General features: G+C 37.0%; 1 protein-coding gene across 2 annotated transcripts in view; it reads left to right on the top strand.

Annotated features, from left to right (window-relative positions):
• The window catches only part of LOC306774672 (zeta-sarcoglycan-like), a gene marked incomplete at both ends in the record, with an annotated part of 384,198 nt that overhangs the window by 327,732 nt on the left and 32,739 nt on the right, over nucleotides 1–23,727 (top strand). Inside the window, 2 exons of one of the 2 annotated variants that reach the window (XM_079264815.1) lie at nucleotides 807–929; nucleotides 4,031–4,103. In XM_079264815.1, coding sequence (XP_079120941.1) covers nucleotides 807–929; nucleotides 4,031–4,103 — 196 coding nt within the window. The remainder of the gene's footprint in view (nucleotides 1–806; nucleotides 930–4,030; nucleotides 4,104–23,727) is intronic. The other variant, XM_079264816.1, reaches the window with a different exon arrangement.

Here is a 23,727-nt window from a genome sequence, read left to right as displayed (position 1 = left end):
TTAAAACTGCCAGTGGGTTGATTTTCAAGTGTTACACGTGAGCAAATGAATAGCAAATGGGCTAAAGTGAAACTCAGCTGCAGTGTCACACACTGTCCCAGAAAAAAAAAAAAAAAGTTTTGAAGTACAGTTTCTCACGTTCTGGATGCTGCTGGGCAACAGCAGCTACATAAAAGTGTATAATAAATGTGAATGTGCCATCAAAAGAGTCAGGAACTTGGAGATATCTTTAGGTGTTTAATTGCAAAGAAAGCAAAGTGTTCCCGGGCTGTTATCTATCTGTTTATTTAGCAGAGTTGATTTGAGCGCTGTTTCTTTTAGAGACAGATTTCCATTCATGTGAATCAGAAAACTGATTACAGATACTGTATTTTGCATGACCAACAATTGTACACAGAAGGTCCTTTGATGAATTCATAGCTGTTTTAAAGCATCTCATTAGACGGTTTTCAGATCAGCAGGCAGATGAATGAATGGATAAATGAATTTTACAGAGTAATCTGTGTTTACAACTTGTCTGATCTCTAGTACTTTTCACAGAATATAAACAATGACAACTTAAATTTCCTTTTCCTATACATATCCTTTCAAGATTATATATATATATATATATATATATATATATATATATATATATATATATATATATATATATATATATATATATATATATATATATATATATTCAAGCAAAGCCTTCAGGCACTAATGATTCTGCAAGTGGCTTTGGAAAACAACAGCATCTAGATGGTAACTTTTATGAGTTGTTAAAAGTGTTTGTAATAAATTCTAACTGACTGTTCCAGGTTCAGAAATGGTGGAGGCCCAGTGCCAGCGGTTTGAGGTGAGGAGTGCTGATGGTGAGAGAGTTCTCTTCTCTGCAGATGAAGAAGAAATTAGTATTGGGACAGAGAAGCTTAAAGTCACAGGTAGGTTCATTGTTAAAGACATCACATGCTTCATTTTCATTCTTTCAGTTTTTCCTTTTCTCTTTCGGATGCAGCACAATGATGAATTGGAACATATCCTTAAACATCATACACACTAAGTTCCAGGTGTAAAAGAGATTTACATTCCTTCATCTGATAAATATGGAGCTTTTGTCTTTTTTTACCCACTGCAGAAACAGTAACAGGTAGACAGTGTTCTAATGTGTTGATGTTTCATTATTGTTACAAAATTTAAAACACAATCAGAAAAAAAAAATTAAAGAAAAAGTGTTTGGCTAAAATTCTGTTCAAACTAACTGTGATTCCCACCGTGTCTCATGAAAGTTTCCCCACAGATAACAGCCTAGAGACACGTTTCCATTCCACCTCTAACTACCATGGATTGTGGTACTGCTAGTTTGCAGATATAAACAAATGCATCCATCATGTTTCTTTTGTGTTTTTCTTTTTTGTTTGGTGACACAAAGCTGCATGTTCAGGTCTATATAGAAATTCTTCATGGACCTGAGGAGACTTCAAACTTCCAGCTTCTTTGAAATGTCTGCCTTTACCCCAACATCAGATATGAAGCACAGCAGACAAAAGACCATGGGAAATGTTACCATAGTAATGTGGATAATACAAAAATCTACCTCATGCTGCCAGGAAATTATAATGTTTTATCACCAAACCATTATCAAATACAACAAAAACAACAGGACATCCTAACATCTGCAGTAATCGGAAACAAGGAAACACAATTGAAAATCTCTTTAATTTTGCAGTATTTATATATTCAATTCAAGCCTTTGAATGCAGACATGAATTTCAAACACCATAGCATCTTTTTTTTTTTTACTTTAATATGCAAGTATTCCAGGGTATTTTCTGAAAGTTAATTCACCCACAAATTGACTTAATTTGCAAAAGCATCTGAAGTACGACTGACATCACATAACGCATCATAAAGTACTTTTATAAAGTCTATAAAGTATTCAGATTTAATGTTTTGGTCTTTCATTCTTAAGAAATGAATAAAACTTTAAAACCCTTTGCAGTATTAGCAGTAGCTTGAAAAGAAAAATAATACTTATTTTGGAGATGTGTAAATGTAGAGACTTGAAGGAAAACACTGAGATCTTAAGTGTCAAGGTTAAACAGGGGCTTATAAACTGACAGATGTTACAACGTGGACAAGATCTGGTGAAACTAAACAAAGCACAGGTCAGCAAGCAGAGTAAATGAATGGAAATAAATGCCAATAAATAAACAAGGTCAGGTAACCACGGCTACAGAGTCAAAAGGACAGAACTCCTTCATGTTTAGAGATGATTGTTTCTGTCATGGAGGTGAGAGAAGAGATTTTGAGCTTTGTAACAAATCAAAGTATGTGCTCAATCAGCTCGTACATGGATGTCTGCTGGACTCGTGCAATCCCATGCAATGTTTCTGAGTGGCATTACCATGGTATCTGTGACTGAAAGCAGCAATCCAGTGTGTTGGTGCCAATGTGCTTGCTCTGCTTTGAAACCCCCATGGGCACTGTGTGCTAGGACAGGTGTCACCAAACAGAGGATGACAAGCTCATAAAGATTTCATGCAAACAACAGTTGTAAACAGAGTAGCGATGGAACCAAAATAGAAAGCTGGAAAGAGCATGCCATATGGCTGTCAGGGAGATAAGCAGCATGATGTACAGCTGGAATCAAACAATGCAGCGAACAACAAATGTCCACCCTAGACTGTCATTTTTATCTATGTTAATAGAAGTTGGAGCTTTCAATGACCTCCTTCGGTCTTCTGCGCTAAAACTCGCTACTTTAGTGCTTTAGTTTTGGACAACAACTCAGTGAGAACTCTTGTAATATGTAGGCTTGCCAATGAGAAACATAACCTCATGCAGTAGTAACTTTAGAATAGTGCTGAGCTTTCAGTGTGTCTTTTAAAGTCTCAGCGTGAGCCAATGCCCAGCATCTGTTCGTTGCTGCCGAGGTGGCTGCTGGACACGGAGAGCTAAACGCATCATGTCAGAGTGTAGTTTAGAGAAAAATGGTTCTAGTCTGGGTGGGAATTATGTGTGGGCATTATCAAAACAAATGGGAATATTGTGTTACGTTTGGCAACCTTAAATACTGTAACTAATGTGCAGAATAAGGGTAGAAAAAAAAATAGAATTAAAAAAAAAAAAATCTGGATCTCTTAAATTAAAGGAGTATTTTTTTTTCCCCTCATCGTCCATATTTTGTTTGACTTCTGATGCTGCCATAAATTTACTAAATATGACAATCAGAAGGTTTCAGCTCTCTGTATGAAGCACGTTTAAATTTTGTTTCCACCAAGCAGTCCACTGTATAAGGGAACTGTTTGATGTGGTTTGATTCAGTAAACCTTACGATGATAAGCCAGATAGTGATAGATGCTTTGGTTATGTAGCGTGACACGACACTTTCCTCTAACTGTAACAAAGCAGAACATGTCACAGAAATAAAAAGGGGGAAATCACAGACCAGCAGTTTGTGTTCTTAATTCTTCACTTTAAACATCAAACTAAACTTTTTTGAAAACAAAAACAGCCCCAAGGTGCCATTGTCACTTTGTTACTTATTTAATTTTTATTACAGCGTGTGAAGCTCCACCCCTAGGGCAGCGGTGGCCAACTCCGGTCTGAGAGTTCTGCAGTCCTGCAAGTGTTTGGAGTTTCCACAGAAACACAAGTCAGTCTTATTCAGCCGACTGGTACAGAACTTGACATCAAGCTCTGGTCCAGTGTGCTAATTACCTACTGAGTCAGGTGTGTTGCAGCAGGGAAACTCCTAACACTGTGGCTCTCGAGGACCAGAGTTGGACACCCCTGCTTTTAGGGTCTGATTGGTAAAACTGGGCTTCCAAATGGTAGGATGGTTCATACTGGATATTTTGGCACCCGTCCCCTTTACCTGTGAAAAAACAAAACATGCTTCCTTATTTTCCCCAAAGCTAGAAAATAAAAAATAAAAAAGAAGAAAAAAATACCTTTTTCTGTCATTTCAGACTGCTGTGTTCAACATGCCATTTTAGTGTGTTCTTTTTTTCTCCTTGTATCCATGTTTCCCTCCCTACAGGGAATGAAGGAGTTGTATTCAGCCATTCTGTAGAGACGTCACATGTAAGGGCAGAACCTTTCCAAGACCTAAAGTAAGTACTCTGCATAGTTTTCTATTGGTGGATTTCTATGGTTGTGTTTTAGACAATACATCTTACACACACACGCACACACTTCCGTGAGCTTGTTCCCATTGCTCCTTCCAGCTCAGTTGTTATAGGTTTATATATGAACAATTACACATATACTGATGAAATAATTTGGTTTCTTGAAAATGAGAAGAAAAGACAACAAAAAAAGAGAAACATGTCCATAAAAAACAAGAAGAAGAAAATCAGCTGTCTGGGTAATGGGAAGTGGGCCCACAGTCAGCCCACAGCAAAAACAAAACAAAAAAAAACGAAGAAGAAGAATTGGTGGAGAGTGGCAGTTTGACAGACCCGAGAGGAGTTAACAAAAGCTCTGCAGGCTGCAGTGTGCAAGGGTCAGGCTGTCACCAAGCAAAACCTCACTGATCTGCACTGAACACATGTACTATAGCATAGATAAGCCATGTTAATTATTTATTCTTTACAGAATATCAATTTTCTTCAGAAAACAACATAACTATATGACAGCATGCCACCATACTTCGTATGCTGGACTCTTGTGTACTGCTGAGGTATATAATGTATGCATTGGGATGACTGATGAATAGTTTATGCATTTTGCAATGGAGAATTCCTTTTTCAATTGTATGGCCAACCCTAAACCTAACCCAGTGAGATTGCATATATGTATTTTAACATTTTGATTGTGCGTAGCCCAATCTGAGCTTAGTCTAGTGGTTCTATGTCTTTATCTTTGCATCCTTCTGTTGGTCCTTCTATCTCTTAACCCTTTGAGTCCTTTTTTTTTTTACTGTAACCTTCAAACTACATGCCCACTGAAATTTTCTCAGGCGTAAAGAAAATATATTTCTTTCACCAAATTCACACCTAATTTCCTGGTGGAACCATTCCTCAACTCCTCTGCTCATGTTTCAAGCATCTCTAAAATCTATGTACTTTTTTTTTTTCTTGATCTTAACCTGGATCTATTATGTCTCATCTGCAATGCCATATTTTCCCTGCTCTGTACATTTTACATACATTTACATACATTTCTTTCAGAGTGAAACAGTCCAGCCTTACAGAGAAACATGGGTGTATTGTATCAAATATTTTGTGGGATAAAAATTGTGCTGAACAGCAAAGATGTTTTATGCAAGTTCATTTCCAGATAACTCATCCTGCATCCCAAGAAAAATCTCTATCTCTTCTAATATTAATTATAATTGTTGATTATCTGGTTTAACATAATCTTTTAGAAAAATCACTTTGAAAAAGAAGGCACTCTCAAGAGCTTAGGTTATTGAACTTTGTGCTTTTTCACCGATGAAACACCTTCAACGCCTAAAATCCACCTGCAATTTATCTCTATTGAATTCCCTTTTCAAATGTTTTTCAATTCTGATGTTCGCAATTTAACCTTTGAAGCAAAAAGATAAGAAAACAAAGTCTATCAGACAAAAGCATGCTCAGAAAAGGAGTGATGCTGAATTTTAGTCGATGCATGAGTGTCAGATAAATGTACTAAGAGAAATAATATTGAAAGCATGTCAAAATTTGTTCTTGAATAAAAAGAACCACATGCCAAGGATGACAAGAGAATGGAGCTGAGGACATGTTTGGAAGCAGGTTCACTTAAAGAAGTTAGATTTTCTGACAGAAACCGGGAGAAGAAAAGGCCTCGGTGGTGAAAGGATACAGAGAAATGTTGGAAGAAGAACACTGGGTTAATGGACAGGTCAGCACAGATGAAACTGGTGCACTCCTATGGTAAAAAAGAGAAGGAAGAAAGCATTTTACTGGTACTTTAAATTCCACACACAATGTTAGAGTATTACTTCTGTTTAATTTTAGATACTTGTTTTAATGGCTGCCATGGCAACAAGAGGCCTGTGGAGTAACAAACAACAGATATTGTTTATCAGAAGCCTTCAATTCATCAATGTTGTTGGAGTCAGTTTTGTCATCGGTGCTACAGCGATAAACAATTTCACCTTAGAAATATCAGTTTGTTTAGACTTATTATTTCATGAAAAAACATCAATCCATCCATTTTCTGTACATTTTTGCAGGGATCTGGAGCTCATCTCAGCCGCTATTAGACAACAGAGTACACCCTGCACAGGTCACTAGTCTATCGCCTGGCCAACAAAGAGACAAACAACCTCTCAAGCTTACATTTACTCCTAAGAAGAATTTAGAGACACCAATTTACCAAACGTTCATGTCTTTGAGTGGTAGGAGAGGGAGTACCGAGACAAAAGCCTTTCTGTGTACAGTTTGTCACACGTAAACTCTTAACAAACACCAAAAGGCAACAACAAATCTTGAAGAAAACACACTCAGTTTAGAGGAAAAGGTGATTGCTGACAGATCTCAATGCAGGCCATGATCCATGATCTGCTTAAAGGCAACACCAGCCTAAAAAATGTTCGTTTTCTGGTTCCATTAGGCATGTCTTTTTTTTTTTTTTTTAAATTTCTGTTGAACCACAAATAAAAAACAATGTCAACATTTTAATTAAATTTGTTTTTCATTTTGAACTATCAGCTGTACTTTTTTTCCTTATTTAATAGGAAGGTGCCGACACACTTTAGCATGACTGTATAGCTCTCTGATTAAACTGATCCTTAGAAGCAGACAAACGTGATGGTGTAAATTTATAATAAAAGAGCTAAACTAAAATTAAAATGTTTTTCCTGCTTAGCTGACTTTATGCTGACTGATGAGATCATTCCATGTGGTCTCTCGCCTGTCACCTGCTTTTTTGCCATATTGGCTCAAACAAGTCCACTGCGTTGCCTGTCATATGCCAGTCTCCTTTTCATTCATTGCCGCCATAGATCAGTTGCCAAGCAACACTGACACAATGGCATGACAGCTGATTGCTGCATTTTAGGTTGCTTTTTTAAGGTGGTGAAAAGGACTGTAATCCTTTCTATGTTATATCATGAATATGAAAATTCACATTTTTGGGTAACGTGAAGTTGAAAATGTGAATGAGGTTAAATTGATCGCTTTGCCGTTTTAATGTTAAAGTAACACTGCATAAATTGGAAAATGGCTGACTTTCTTGATGCACATACCTCTGCAGTATGTCAGGCTTGACAAACTTCATAACAAGCAAAGATGTTCAGGCCAAGGACATGCAGAGTTGTAGTAGGAGGACCACTAGATAGCTCAGTATCTCTGAAAAAGGATACAGTTTGGGGTGAAGGTTATTAGATTTCATCCAGGTACATGATCCTCTAAGGTTGTCCCTCAAACTCTAAAGGGGTCCCCAGAGCTTTGACCATTTAGAGAAGGGGTGGGTAACTCTGGTCCTTGAAAGCTAAAATCCTGCAAGTGTTAGGAGTTTCCCTGCTGCAGCACAGCTGACTTGTGCAGAGTTGTGCTTCAAACTGCAATCACCCAGTTATTTTAGTCAGCTGTGTTGCAGCAGGGAAACTCTCATGGAGTTGCCCACCCATGATCTGCACCAGGCATCCTCAGCTCTGGTCCTCCAGGGCCACAATACTGCAGGTTTTCTATGTATCCTTGTTCCACCACACCTCAAAACTAATTACACATTGTGCAGAACTTCATTGTCTGTTGGAGCCATTTAATAGAAGCTAGGTGTGTTGAAACAGAAATACGAGGGAAACTGGCAGGACAGCGTCCCTCAAGGACCGACTTTGGCCACCCCTGGTCTACACAAATATGCACTTTTTCTTTCTTTTCTTTAATCATTTGGACATATTCACAGTGATTTGGCTTTTGAGGAAACTGAAAAGACAAAAGTTTTAAATCCGATCCCAAAGTCAACAGATGTGGATCATGAAATTACGCCATGCAATATTTTAACACCACTATCCAAATGGTGCCAAATGGTTTTTTAGCATTTGCATGAAGAGGGCATGAGGAGACAAGTCTAGCGTGATCTTGTGCTGCGAGTGAACTGGTGCCCAGCTTCTACAATCATGGTATTTCACTCAATGTGTGCATTTCTGAATGAAAGATAACAACTACTACCTACATTTATCTATTTACTCCTATATGTTGACTTCATTGTTTATTTAAATTAAATCTGTTTTAAAATCAACCGAAATTTCACCTTTAATGACGTCACCACACTGATGAGCAGATGGGACAATATGAGTGCAGTTTCCCTGACGTCAGTCAGATTCACTGCTCACTTGCATGAACATATGTTCAAAAATCAACTTGGCAATGCTAATTGGTTTTATAGAATATTTGCTTATTCTTTTGCACGTGGAACTGTCAATGCAACCAGAACAATACCACCAGAGCAGGACAAAAACTAAAACACACAGGTCACGCTCAACAATTTATCTCAGCTGTTGAGGAGTCTGTGAGAAACTGAAGGTGAATTACGTGTAAGAGATGATGACATGCTTCAAATACTCTATTTTTGTCATTAACTGAAATATATAGCTATGATATTGTGTTTTTAATGGAAGTGTATTATGAGAAAAGAACAAAAATCATATTTTCTAAAAGAAAATCTTTAATTTTGCTCAAGATTTGAATTTTTTTCTGGTGGAACCTTTTCATTCATTCATTCATTTTCTGAACCGCTTATTCCAATTCAGGGTCGCGGGGAAGCTGGAGCCTATCCCAGCTGGCTTTGGGCGACAGGCAGGGTACACCCTGGACAGCTCGCCAGTCCATCGCAGGGCCACACAACCACTCACTCACTCTTATGGGCAATTTAGAGTAACCAATTGACCTAACATGCATGTCTTTGGATGGTGGGAGGAAGCCGCAGTACCCGGAGGGAACCCACGCATACACGGGGAGAACATGCAAACACCACACAGAAAGACCACTGACTGAATCCCCCCTCCAGCCAAGGATTGAACCAGTGACTTTCTTGCTGTGAGGCCACAGTGCTAACCACTGTGCCACCGTGCAGCCTGGAACCTTTTCATGTCTATCCTAAATATCTGTTGACCAACTAGAAGTTTACAGACTTTTCTATTTCTGGTTATCATTCTGTTTCAATTTACCCATGTGTGCAGTCCCTCTTTCAGCTCTTTTTCCCTCTTTTTTTTATCAACCTCATTGTGATAAGTTGAGCGTTTTGCAATGAAGGTAAATGGGACATGTAATGAGCGGATTGAAATCCATTTAAAACTAATGATCTGTCCAACAGTTTGGCACTGAAATGGAGAGAGGAAAGAAGAAAACTTAAAAAGACAAGTGCTACACATAAAGTACAGGTCAAGGAATTGCTGTCAATAAAGATATTCTGCTTGAAGTTATTGAGCATAAAACTGACACAAAATGAATTTGATACTGTTCATTAACCCTCACAGACATTTAAGAGAATAGTGTGCTTTAAATGGTAAAATTGTAGATGGACACGTACTTAAAAAGCTTTAGTTTATTCGTAGAATGAAAATGACACTGCTGTAATCAAAAAGAGCAGGTGAATGATTCAAAGAGACACTTTACATAACGCTGTGCTGTTACACACAATTCAGATAATGTGGTACGTTGGTCACAGTGACCACAGAAAAATGCTGGAAGAGATTTTTGCCAGCGGCTCTGTTTTTTGTTTTTTCCTTTTGCAGAAGGAGCAGATTGGACTTGTGCTAATGAGACATAAATGTACAACACATAGCTCGAAGTAGGCTTTTCTCCTGGTAAAGAAACTTAATGCTCAGGGCATCGACCAGCCAGAAAACACTCCACTAAAGCTATGCTGTGTATTTCAAAGCCTCCAGTGTGATCACCTCTGTAATCCATGTTTACTCTCCTGCATTTTTTAAAATGCTTTCAAGCACATAGAGAACGACTGTGTGGCGAACAGAAAGCAGTCTCTTCAGAAAAAAAAGTGCTGTGTCTGATATCTTGTTTTTCAGGCAACTTACTTCAGTATCATCCCAAAGCATTTATGACTGTGGCTAAATAACTAAATAACATGTAACAAAACTGTAGTTCAAGAATTTCTATCCTGCTAACAATAACAAGGCAGAAAATGAAGGAATATGATGTTGAAAGAAATTTGAATTTATGTCACCAATCTGCTTCCCTCAATTGAACTGTTACTTGTTTTAATTGTATAGATTTAAGAACAAAGTAATTAAATTAAAGCTTTTTAACATTTTTAAATACTTTACATATGAATTGACAGAATATCATAGCTGGTCCATTCCTATTTTGTAAACTTTTTCCCCTATAACACTTCACATGTCTTACTCTATTCCATAGTTCTGTAATTATAAGCTGCACCTACAGTACAAAAAGTAACGTAAAAAAAAAAAAAAAAAAAAAAAATCAGTTGTAGAAAGTTATAAAGTTATTGGAAAGACTGTAGACAGAATTATCTAACACAAATTTACAGTGTTTTTCTATTATAAGGTTTGCATCATATGTTGCTTTATTCAATTCCGCTTAATTAGTTTAGCACCAATTCACAGCATAATCACAGGGCACTTTGCTGTTAAATCAACCAACATATTCTGCTTGTTTAAGCTGTATGGGGTTCCCATGGGTATATACACTTGTATGTACTGACATTTAAAAAAATAAATAAATATCTGCTTTTACAACCTGATTTTACACTCAACAGTAGAGTCTTTATGTGGTGTCTGAATATGCATATGCATATACATACACACATGCATACACATACACAGGCACCAACTCGCACTGTCAAATATTTACTGTCCAACAAACTAGTATTCCATGAGGCCACATGTGCCACAGATGTGTGGCACACCAATGTGTTCATTGCTCACATCACTGAACTGACTTAAGTGAACTGTGCAATTAAGTTAGAGGTTTATTTATTTCTATTAATCATTTCGGATATTAACAATGTCTCAGTGATTTGCTAAAAAAGCGGCAAGGAACTGTCTTCGTTACTCGATATTGCCTTGTTTTCATCCTGTCTTCTCACCCCCTCCTTGCATTTTCCTTTCTTCCACCCAAGCCCAGGAGGTCAGAGCTCCTTGGGGAGTGTTAGCTGTTAGTCAGACCAAGGCACCAGAGAGGAATTCAAGCCCTGTGCCCTTTCTCCCTTCCCATCACTCTTATTTTTGATGTAACTACCTATCCTTCCGTCTGAGAAAGTTAAAGTGGATGGCAAGGAAACCTAGAGACCTTTGTTTCAGGGGCATGGGAAAGGATTTCATTGAATGGCTTGACAGGATAGCCAGCAGTTGGAAAAAAACAGGAGTCAAGCAACAAGTTTCTCAGATCCAGAACAACACGAATTTACATAAAAAGAAAATAAAAGAAAAAGACAACATAAAACCGTTTCCTACAGAACGACTACAGATGGTTATACTCACAGCAACACAGTCTAATGAAAACATGATGTTACACCAAGCAATGACATTGAAATGTCATTGTCATTAAACATTTAATTAGTATTTTTTTTTTTTTTGTTGTTTTTATCATAACTTTCTTTTTATTTACACTGCAGTAGGCAGACCATTTTGTGTCAGTAGATAGCCAATTTAATTTTCTGATTCTTGTTCTGCTGAAGGTTTACCTTGCTGCCAAAGGAGAATTATTTTCCTTCTCACCGTTGCACTGTCCTGTGCACATTGTGGGAGATTGAGGGAAGTAGCTCATGTGGTATAAATCGTCTAATAACCTGCAGGCTGGCAGTTCAAATCCCACTCCTGTAGTCATCCGTCATTGTGTCTTTGGGCAAGACACTCCACCCTCCTAGCCTCCAGTTTCGGCATCTCTGGTGAATGAATGTTCAGGTCTGTGGATTTGCTGCCACATTTCTGTCAGTCTGCCCCAGGGATGAACTGGCCATCTGCTTTACCAGGCACTTTCCTGGTGGCCCAATGTGTTTTTAGGGCTGACAGTTTTTTTTTATTAGCATGACATCCATACAAACTGAGAGGATCTGCGGCCCAAGCACATTCTGAAACATCTCCACCTTTCATTGTGGTCCGGGTGCCTGAGTAATAAATTCATCTAAAATGTCAGCACCAAACTATAATCCCTGACAGTTAGCGGTGAACAAACTACCTGTTTACAGAGTTATAATGAAGTGATAATAACATATCATAAAAAAGCTGGTTTTTTTTTCTTCTGTTTTTTGTTTTTTTTTAACCACCTTGAAGGACCAAGTCTTTGGAGCAGCTGCTGGCCCTTCTTTACATAAACACCTGAAAAATGCACCTACAAGGCCAAGATTACTGGACCCTGAGCAACATAATGTCAAAAGGATGAATGAAAATAAAATATGACAATGGTGTGCATTGAAGTTAGATTTTCCTCATTATTAAGTGTTTACAAAGTGAGCCTAGAAAATTTAAAACTAGCTTTATATACAAACGGGTCATTGAATACTCCTGAATTTGGAGAGCAGCCTGCTGTCTGGTTTCATGAGCGTGTCAAGACACACATCTTTGTGATGTCATGGCTAACGAGAAACTTGGTTCACTGTAGTGTAAGTTTTCATTACGTAGCCTACTGTACCTTGTATTGTAAATGTACTCATTTTAAGTTGAGATTAGCCTTTGGAGAGGGTGATGCATCTGATGAATCATCCTGTTGTGTCTGATAGGTGTTTTTAACCAGGTGGCCCAGAAATAACTTTAATTTGTTAATTAAAGTAATTATAAGTGTAATGAGTCACCATTGTAGTACATTTATTAATTAAAGACCACATTCAACAGGTGGATCCGGAAGTCTTGGTTGACTTGGATGTTTATGGAGTCATATTCTTGTGTTTGAGCAAACGGATCTGCTGTGTGTGCAGTCTTTTAGAGAGTGAGTGGAATCTCTGGAGGGTGGGGGTGACGTGGTCACAGGAAGAGCCGTGAGTGAAGAGACTAACAGCAGATCTTTGACCGTACTGAAGCTTGTCTAAAACTTTGTGATGCTCAGTACAGGATATAATTGCCGTGGTCAAGTAGAGAGTGGGTCAAAGGCACTTTTGAGTCTCTTTTTAATTCCACTTTATGGTCCCAAATTCCATGTGAACCCAGTTCCAATGTGTAAACATGTTTTACAAGTCCCTAAAATAAAGAATATGGAAATAAAGCCCAGTCCTTCATTTGTCTTTTCTGAACAGTTATCTCATTGTCATAGTTTCCTAACAAATCAAGTGGATGCTGCAGTCAGCAAAATAAAACATTTACTTAATCTATGTGATTCTGTAACAAAAGTGGGTGTAAAATTCACAATCAGACACGCTAAACACCAGTAGGTTAATGACGAGAAAGGTAATAGATATGTGATTCTACAGTACATGGCATAAATTGTTGTAATTACTGCTCAGTTACTAAAAGTCAGAGGTTTAAAAAAATAATCCACATTGTCTTGAACTAAGCCAGTGGAGCAGTGGGCTCCAAGTGCTTTTTGATTGAGGCAACAATCTTGCAACAGAACAATTTTAGGAACACTTTTTATCTATTTACTTTATCAGGCTCAGACTAGATTATGGAGTATTCCTTCAAGTTTATCCATTTGCAAAGGGAGGTGCATGACGTGAGATGGCAGATTCTCATAAGCTCATTAGCCCTCATTAGTGCAATCTCATTAGCCACAGAAACAAAAAGACTGCTTGGTTGGTTTTTTGAAAAAAAAACAGGACATTTTTCAAATATATATATATATATATATATATATATATATATATATATATATATATATACATATATTTCTACTTTTTTTCTAAGCTACAGTGTCATTGATCTCTGATGAAATATTACATTATTTAAACAAATGGGTTGTTTTTTTTTCAAAACTTAGAACTTTGTAATACAAAATGATCAGTTCCAAGTGTGGCAAAAAAAGAAAGTTTGTTTTCAATTTTTTTTCTTTCACTTCTTGTCGTTCCTCTCATGCATTTAACTTTGCTCATCATAGTCAGCTCTGTCGTCAAGAAGTTCAAAATCCTTTGAAGTACTGAACTATTGTAAGCCCTACTGTTTGATAAAATAGGCCAGGAGATGTTCAATATATTGATAAATATCAGTACACATGAGTTGAACACCTATTAGGTAAACCAAAACCTGTAAGCCCCTTAAAATAGCAGCAATACAGAATTTGCTGTCCTGTGATTGGATTTTGGATGAGATTTCCTTTTCGCTGGTACAACAAGGACAATCAACTTGGCCCTGCTCTGTTTTGTCTCATATTGATTAGATACACAGGGAAATCATTGAGAACAAAGGGAGTGAGGGAAAGCATGCCAAATAACAAGCAAGCTTGGTTATGGGAACAATCCATAATGTATTAGAATTTTGGTGTGTGTTTTCGTGTGTTATATTGTCATGTTGTACAAATGGAAATAGTACTTTAAACTTCCATGATAATTACTGTGGAAATAAGTGTTACACTTCTCAGAGAGATGATCTGATGTGATAATGATTTTCCAAGTGAAATGATCAAATGTCTTCTTCCTTGATAGTTTCCAGAAGAGACTTTAGCTAACTGGCACTGGAACCAGCTTGAATCCCATATGGTCATCACAGTCCCTTCTAATGTCGCTGCCAGAAATTAAAAAAATAAAAACAATAATGAAAAGAGCCATTTTAGCTACCCGGGCTGTTTTCACTGTCAATACGAATCACAAACATGTTAAGTTAGTGTAACCAAAAACGTAGGAGAGCTTAATGCTTGGAGGAAAATCTATTTAATTCATTTAATAGTAAAGCGCTTATTTAAAAGACAGTGAATTTAGGTTTAAGTATCCAACAGAAGTACTGCATTTTGAAAGTATCTTAGCATTACCTTAATCTTAAGTTATGACAACTACTGAGCATTGCAATTTGATAGTACAGCCTCTTTTCTCATACAATACAGATAATTCCACTGTGGTAAATGTATTTGTTACATTTACTTTAAAGAATATCAACAGAAATATTTTGAATGAAAGTTGATATAAAATATTGTAAAGATACAATCGAATTTGTATTAAGTCTTCCAAAGAGCCCTGCCATGGACTGGAGAGTTGTCCAGGGTGTACCCTGCCTTTCATCCAAAGACTGCTGGAATAGGTTCCAGCTCCCCTGCGACCCTTTATTGGAGTAAGCAGTTAGGATGATGAATGAATGAATGAGCATCCAAAGAGCATATACACTTTACATGAAAAAAAACATTCAAACTAAAATTATATTTGAAACTCAACATACATGGTAACACCATGTGACTGACAAATACAACAAATCTTGAAATATATATTTTTATTTATTTCCTTTAAAGGACAATCTTGTAGTAATTATACTATATCAGGAAAGAGTTTCAGGGAGATGTTTCTAAAATAAGCATTTGATAAAAACACTGTCATTTAATTTCCACTTTTGCATAATGCAAATTGTACATACATGTGTGCGTAAGAGACAAGCAGCCATCTTGTGTCGCAGTATCACCATAATCTTCAACAGATAACCTTTTGCTTAACATTCAAGAATTAGCTCTGAATATGTGAACATTTTTCACTTTTACAATAGATTTTGGACTGCTTTGTGTGCTGACAAAGCCGTTAATTTTACTGTAAAACTGATCCTAACATTTTTTCATTTAGTCAGCAACTGCAAACACTGCACACGGCTGATTGTACAACATCTTTGCATTAGCTGGGTAGTCATCTGGTTGAACTGCTTCCTAACTTGCTGCTCACGGTGTGTTATTAGTCTTATTTAGTCATCTTAATTTCAATGCAGTTGTGAGTGGAAGTGGCCATAATGCATTCCAGACAGAATTCCAAACCAAACATAAGGTTTTGGAAACGAGGCCTTAGGTTACTATATTAAGCTGTTAATTCTCACCTTTAGTGCATAAACTTTGAATTTCTTTTGAATGTTGTTGAATAGAAACCTTCTTGTTTTTATCAGCAGTTGAACACATTCATTCATTCATTCATTCATTCATTATCCTAACCGCTCAGTCCAATGAAATATTGCGGGGAATCTGGAGCCTATCCCAACAGTCTTTGGGCAAAAGCCAGGGTACACCCTGGACAGCTCGCCAGTCCATCACAGGGCCAACTGAACACAAACCATGTTAAACAGCAGAAAAGTGATTCATTATGAAAAGATAACGTATCAAAGAAAAAAAAAAAAAAACATTTAATGGCAGAATGTGCAACATTTGCACAATTTCCTGGTTTACTGATTACACTGATGCACACAGTAAATCTCATCTAATCAGCTGTGACATTATATTAAGTGAATTTTCATTCATTCAACGGTGAACAATTCAAGCAACGTTTTCTGTTGTTATTGGGGACTTTTGGTGACTAACCTAAAAGTATTATGAATTTACTCTCCGTTAGCAACAAAGGCTTCTGTGTAAGCCCCTCACCTGCTCAAAAAAACACACAGGACTCTTGGTCCTCATGCAGCATCCTGATTTAAGCTTCGTTCAGAAATGGAGAAGATTGCCCCTGCTTATTATAAGATTAAAATGTGAATAATCAAGCTTAGTTTCAGTCCTTTCTAAAAGACAGGGATTACTTTGTGTCTATAGGTAACTATACATCAGGTTGGGCAATGTATATAGCTGATGGAGTTCCCCAAGGCTCCATCTTGGGGTCAACATAACACATGCACATGCACACACCCACACACACACACACACACACACACACACACACACACACACACACACACACACACACACACACAAACACAAAAAAAAAATCCAATAGTAATTCCTCAATAGCATATTGACTCTTTAAACCCCCAACTTGACAGCTGGCACATTCATAGATCTTCTTTCCTCTTTTTCTTTCAGGTTTTTAGAGGCCAAATGAAAAAAAAAAAAAAACTTTTGGTTATTTGAGCAATTTTTCACTGATGTTTACAAGTTTAATTCTCTAACAGCTGAACAGCTGGTGCTCTACAGATGGCAAATCTTTCAACTGGGAAACAATTTTGAAAATGCCAACAAGAAGTCCCATTTCCTAATTGGGATATAAAACATTGATTCCCGTACTTATAGAGCATCATTTACTCATTTCCTCCTTAAGTGAACTATGAAACACCGGATAAAGATTTGCTGATAACAGCAAAGCAAAGAAGCTGAAGCAAATGAGCTCTGACTTTCTGCCTTTGAGGTGCAGTGAATGCAGTATGATGCAAACTGGTTGGAGATTAAAAGATGGGGAACTTTACATATTATTTCTGTTCATTGGTGGTACTGTGACATAGTACTATACTATACATATGAATATATTATGAAATGGCATATTTTTACAACTTGATGCAAAGTAACAGCGTGATGTTTTTCTTTGTTTTTGTTTTGTTTTGGTTTTTTTTTCCTTATTGGGGGGGGGGTGCAATCACTTCACATGCAAAAATACAGCCCTCACACAGGGCAAAGAAAGGAATTTGTTTCAGAGTATCTAATTTAGGAGAATTTGTTGCGCTGCTGATTAAGAACTGAGAAATCATGCCCATGACTTGTGAAACTAAACTTTCACAATTTATGAAGTTGTTGATGCCCCAAGAACACAGCGTTTGTGTGGAACATGGTAAATAGTCACAGTTGAAGGAAACAGCCAAGATAGGAAGGTGTTGCATTTTTACCACCAGGACGTCTCTGTTTGGATTTTTTCAGCTGAGAGAAAAAGAGTGAGCACAGCAAGAACCCACCCAGGAGGTATGGCACAAGGAGGAGGGATGAGAGAAACACTGATAGGATGACTGTGGGAGGGCAGGCAATGAGGCAGAGAAATGAAAAGGAGCACAGGAGTTGAGCTTATGATCGCTGTCTTGACTCAAGCTTTTGTTTCTCAGCTTTCAAAGCTCTCTTTCCGTTTACCTTTCTTCTCAAGCTTTTTTTTCTCTACTGTTTCCTCTCTCTGTCCACAACAGGGATGATATTAACTTTTATCCATAAATCAACTAGTTCGCTTTCTGTCCTTCCTTCTCTCATGAGGCGCATACAGATGATTGATGAATTTAGATTCTCCTTCCATCATTATTTTTCACCATTAAGATCTTCACTAAATATTGTATCCTTCCTCTCCATATTTCAGTCTGAAAGAATTATGCATATTCTCTCTTATATCGTCTACATTTAAAGCTCTGAATTAAAGATTATGGCTTGTCAGAGTTCCATGAACCTTGTTTTTGATTTATACTGCAATAAAGTTTTTCTTTACTTCTTAAAGTTTCGCTTTTACCCAGCTTCCTTTGAACAGAATAAAAACTTATATTGTTGGCAAAAACCTGTTTATCAGCCTGGCTTATGACTGTTGAGTTATAATTGCCTGATGAACGATACTTAAAATGGCAAAAATTAAGGAGAAGGTTGCAAAATGTGTTCATGTTTGTGTTTTCGCCTTGTAAGTGGAGGCTGTGATTAAAAAGGAAAAACAAGGTGCAAGAAAAGATTTATAGAGAAATATTTTTCATAAAATGCCTTTAACACCACTCTCAATGTACTCACCTCTTGTTTATTCTTCGTATTGAAAATCAGTCATCCTCTGTTTGGTGGATCCGAGCCATGCACACTTTATACCACATGCTTAAGCCTTGAATATAGTCAAGAAGGTGATTGCTGAAGATTACAGTGGAGAAGTAGGGTCATATGCCTTTCCCACAGGTGCTTTATCATTTTTTATGGGAGCAGAGCGACATTCACAGTCTCATTTCCCACATATGATCCCCCATCTATAAAACCAATCATACAAACAGTCTCTAGAACTTACTTGTAGATACACTTTTAACCTGTAAATCTGTCAGTGAGTACAGCCATCGACTAGTTTCTTATCAGATGTCTTGTCTCTTTTTTGTCACAATGACTTAATAAACCATCCTCATTATGTGTCAATTTTTTATTATTTTGTCTATCTTACATGATGTTACAGCAAATAATCAGCTATCCAATAAGGAAGGTTCAATTTTGATCTAGTCTTTATAAACATAAAAGATTACATTTGAAAGGTATGTTGAGGAGCAAAATGTGCAGCAGGTGGCATTGGTCAGTTAATACAAGTTTAGTTATGGAGAGGGGAGTTAAAACGACTACTACATGGTAGCGCACTGTTGCTTCACAGCAAGAAGGTGGCTGGTTTGGTCCTGGGGTGAGGTGCAGCTTTGAACAGTGTCTATTTGTGTGAAGCATGTTCTCCCTGTGTATGCGTAGGTTCTCTTTGGGTACTCTGGCTTCCTACCCAAAAGCCATGCGTGCTAGGTTAATTGCAACGAATAATTGATCACTTTTGACATTCAAATTGCTTTGGATAAAATCATCGGATATCTGACTGTACAATAGAACAGAACTAAAATTCATCTCTACATAATACAAGTGCAACTAAATACATTTAATCATACCTGTAATTTAAGACAGTTTTTGTTATTATGTTACTGCGCCATACTAATGGTCTGCATACGTCCACAGAGACTGAGTGAATTGATTCACTCTCAAAGTTAGCTGACATGCTCACTGGAGGGTTGACCCTGCTGGAGAGGATTAAACAATTTTCACATCTTACTTTTGAAAAAAAATGTTAGCATACACTACTGGTTGTAATGAGATATGTAATTTAACTTGCTTTGCAAGTTTTTTAATGGTATCATATAAACTTGATTATGAAATACCAGTTGAAGAAACCATATAAAATTGAAACTTAAAGAACTTGGAGAGAGCAGATCTCTGCCAAGCCATTGGAACTCTTGCCATTGATTGAGGGCATTATTTTTTAGTTTGAAGCTGTAATGATGAAATTATCCCCATAGTAAAGAATGCTTCCAGAATTCCAGAATACAGCTGGTGAACTGGACTGCAAAAGTTAATAATTTTTCCTTTATTCCAATTATACAATCCTGAAAATGTGATCAAAATCTGTCCATAACAGATATTAGGTCTTGATTGAGTTAAGACATATAAAGAAGACTTGCAGCCTAAAATTGTTATTTTGTGACAAGAAGTATGTATTACAAAAACATTTCAGTACTTTCACCAATCTTCCGCAAGTTTTTTTTTTTTCTTTTTCTATTTTCTATGGAAATTCTTTATATAATTCATTCCAAAAAACAAGTCAAGTGAACAATGAAATGTCTGAAGTTGCAGCAGAATGAAGATAGTATATCACTACTGATTAAAAGTATCAGCTCGGCACTCCATCGCAGGCACAAAAGCATGAAATTGCTTGACATTTTTTGTACCTGTGCACTGTGTCATTAGCTATATCCTCGGCTACATTTGACAGCAAGGAGGACAGAAAGAGATTTGGGAAATCATTTTCAAGAGTTACTTTAGTACAGGGGTGACTGACTCTGGTCCTTGAGAGCCACAGTGCTGTAAGTGTTAGGAGTTACCCTGCTGCAACACACCAGACTCATATCACAATGACTGAAGTTAGCCACCCCTGCTTTAGGACTTTTCTGGCTTGTCTTTAATCTTAATAAACGCCAATGGCAAAATGCAAAGAAGAAAGTCATGAAAACACAGCTGATGGACAAATGGACAGACAGACAGAAGCACACTGCAAAAACCCAGCCTTAAAAAAACAAGAAAAAAATATAAAAAAATTAGGTAGATGTTGCTTAAAATAAGATAAATTATCTGCCAACAGAACAAGAAAATGTGGCTTATCAAGACTTCCCAAAACAAGTAAAAATACTCTTAAAACAAGAGGAATTTTCTGGCATAAAAACTAAGAATTATCTTACATTTAAAAAATAAGCATATGTGTACTCAATTTAAGATTTTTAATCTTACTTAGATTTCAGTTTTTGAAGTGCATGAATCCTAAAAATGCCTAACGAAAGTGCAAAACGAGTTGAAAATAATTAAGGAATGAAGAATTATTCCTTAAAAACTACAAACACTTGTCCACAACAACTTAAGGACCCTTTGTGTGTAACAGAAAATACTTTTTATCATTGGATTTAATTTATCTGTAAACCTTTCACATTAGCGGCTAATGCTATTCCCATGGCCCCCACCATGTTTGACAGAGACATGTATGTACTCCGATAATTATATTGGGGGTCATTTCCCATAGAACAGGTTTGCACTTTAAAAACTTAGCAGTCTGATGTTATTTGTTGTATTTTTTACCTAACTCTATCCAAGTCTCAGCATGGCAGTTGTTAGGTTAATTGGTGCTTTTACATGCTTCATAGCAATACCTGGAGGTTGTTTGTCCAGTATGTACCTTTTCTTCACCTTGTAGCAGGTGGCATACCCCAGCCTTCCTGCAACCTTACAATGTTAGCAGTGTAGAGTAATCTGACAGCTGTTTTGTGTGTTGTTCCATCTTGCGGCGGAGCCTTTGGTGCAGTGGCAAGCTGGTATCATACTAAAATTTTCTTATGGGTTCCTGTGGTCTATTGTTTTTACAGAATTAACATGTACAAATATATATGCACACACACTCACACACAAACCTCTGTTTCCTGCTGATTTTATACCTCACATATTCTTTCCACAAAGACAAATATCTAATGTACCTTAACTTTCTTTTATCCCACCTCAGTAACTTTGTGGGATCACCCTCACTCATCCAGATACAGGCTCCCTGCAGAAGTCGAAAGGTTTCAGAAATGCCACAAATCTACATTCTATCTTGCTTTAATTCAATAAAAGTCAAAGAAAGTCCCTTTCCCTGTCTTCATACTTGACTTGGTGCATCGCTCAGCAGTACTTTTTAATATTTAAAAAGTTTTTTTTAAAAGTGTTTCTTAGACAGGGTTGTCTGATGGGAACAGGGGCAGTGAGGCAGATGATGGAGCATTTAGCCTGAAAAGGTTAAAGGTTTGCGTTCTAAATGGCAGGATGGCGATAAGGTGGTGGCAACTTCAGTGCTTCTGAGGAGGAAAAGGGCAGGATGAATGTCAGCCAAGTCATCTACAAAATATAAATCATGATCCCAAACTTGCACATCTTCTTCCTACTTCCAGCTTTGAAGAAATCCACAAACTTATTCTTCTATTGTAGTTTCATCACAGAGCTAAGACATGCTTTGAAACACTTATGATCTCAAAGAGAATTTACCATGTCAATATTTTGGCCCAAATAATGACATATTTTAATGTTCTTTGTTTTTATGATCTAATATTAATTCTGTGCACTCACCGGTGTTGGACCAGACTGTGCCCAGCTTTTACAGGCTTTTTTAATATTGTCTATAAACATAATAATAACATCTTCAGACTTTTGCTGTCTATTTCATACATTTAATCCTTTACAGATTTTCAAGCTCAACCTTTCATTATAGAGAATATTATAGAGTGAGTAGCTGAATAAAGCACATTTAGGAATACATGTGCTTAATTTTGGGCAAAGTTATACTAAAAAGACAAAAAAGATAAACAATCGTCATTAAAATACAAATGACAAATATATCTTAAGTTATCCTTGTAGCTTAATTTGTTTCTATTGTTTTTTATATCTGTTTCATTTACGAATGTTTCTCCTTATTCACCACACACCCTTCCTTGTCTTGCTCTTGCCCTCTCTCTTTCTCCCTCTCTCTCTCTCTCTCTCTCACTGTTTTACCCAGAAATGTATTAAGATAAAAACCATTTCACATTGATGTATTCCCGTCCTGCTTATCTTGTCAGTGTGGACAAATATGGATGCTGTATGAAATGGCCTTGTCGCAACTGAAGGTCAGAATGGATCTATGAGGGAGAAGAGAGAACTGGGGATTGTTGGCAAGAAAAGAGAGAGAAGGATGATGTAAGAACCAGAGACACAGAGGGAGGGGAGACAGATTCCTCTAATAATAAGGAATTGAAAAGATAACAGCTTTGCCGCAGACCCCTGCTATCTGCACATGAAAAAGCATAACCTTCCAGGGACCTGAGCAGAAACTCTCTGTCTGTGTGTGTGAACATGATTATAAAAGCATACCACTGTGTTGATTAGACACTGGGCTTATAGTCAAAGAATTTGAGCCTGGTCAAGAGGAAGAGATGCTGGGGCATTTGTTCATGTTAATCTGAATAAGCCTTTCTACCATGGAGGTCCTGGAGCTCTAAGCAGGACATATGCATTTTTATAATACAAACATATGAACAATTTATTTTATTAACTTACAAAATACATATTGAAAACATCAACTCTTTTGTTGCTACTTTCTGTGATAATGTCTCAGACTGTGCCACAGGAAAAGCTATATAGCAAGTCACACTACAGGGATGGTTGGGGGTGGAGGAGGGGGTCACCAAAATTATTGTAATTCATCCCAAGGTTGTATTAATCTATATTATAGCAAATTATTTAGTAGTTACTGAAAATTAGCACTTAGTTTTAGGCAGAATGCTTCAAGTGCAAATTGATGACGCTCCTCAACCAGCCTGGAAGCGAGTTCTCTGCAGCGTTTAACAAGATTCATTTCAGCCAGATGTTTTAAAGCAGGGAAGCATTTAAACATGCAGAGCAGTTTCCTGCCACTAGTATTAATGATGAGCTCCCACAATGTCACATTTTACTCAATAAAGTTTGAGGCCAAATTAATTAACACTGATGACATTATCATTGTAAACAAAACAAAAATGTAGTCAGTTAACCACGTAAACCCTTAAATATGAAATAGAAAGACAAAATTATATTGGATCATTTGAAACTTGATCAGGGCCTTAAAACAAAACTCAACCATTTGTCAAAATAAATCATAGTTTACAGAATCATGGGGAGCAATCACATTTAAAACTCATCAAAGACAACATTTTCCCACTGTAGAACA

This window comes from Telmatherina bonti (assembly GCF_933228915.1).
Source record: "Telmatherina bonti genome assembly, chromosome: 3".
Lineage (NCBI taxonomy): Eukaryota > Metazoa > Chordata > Actinopteri > Atheriniformes > Telmatherinidae > Telmatherina > Telmatherina bonti.
The sequence above is the reverse complement of the archived record's forward strand: the minus strand, read 5'-3'. Positions and strand labels throughout refer to the sequence as shown.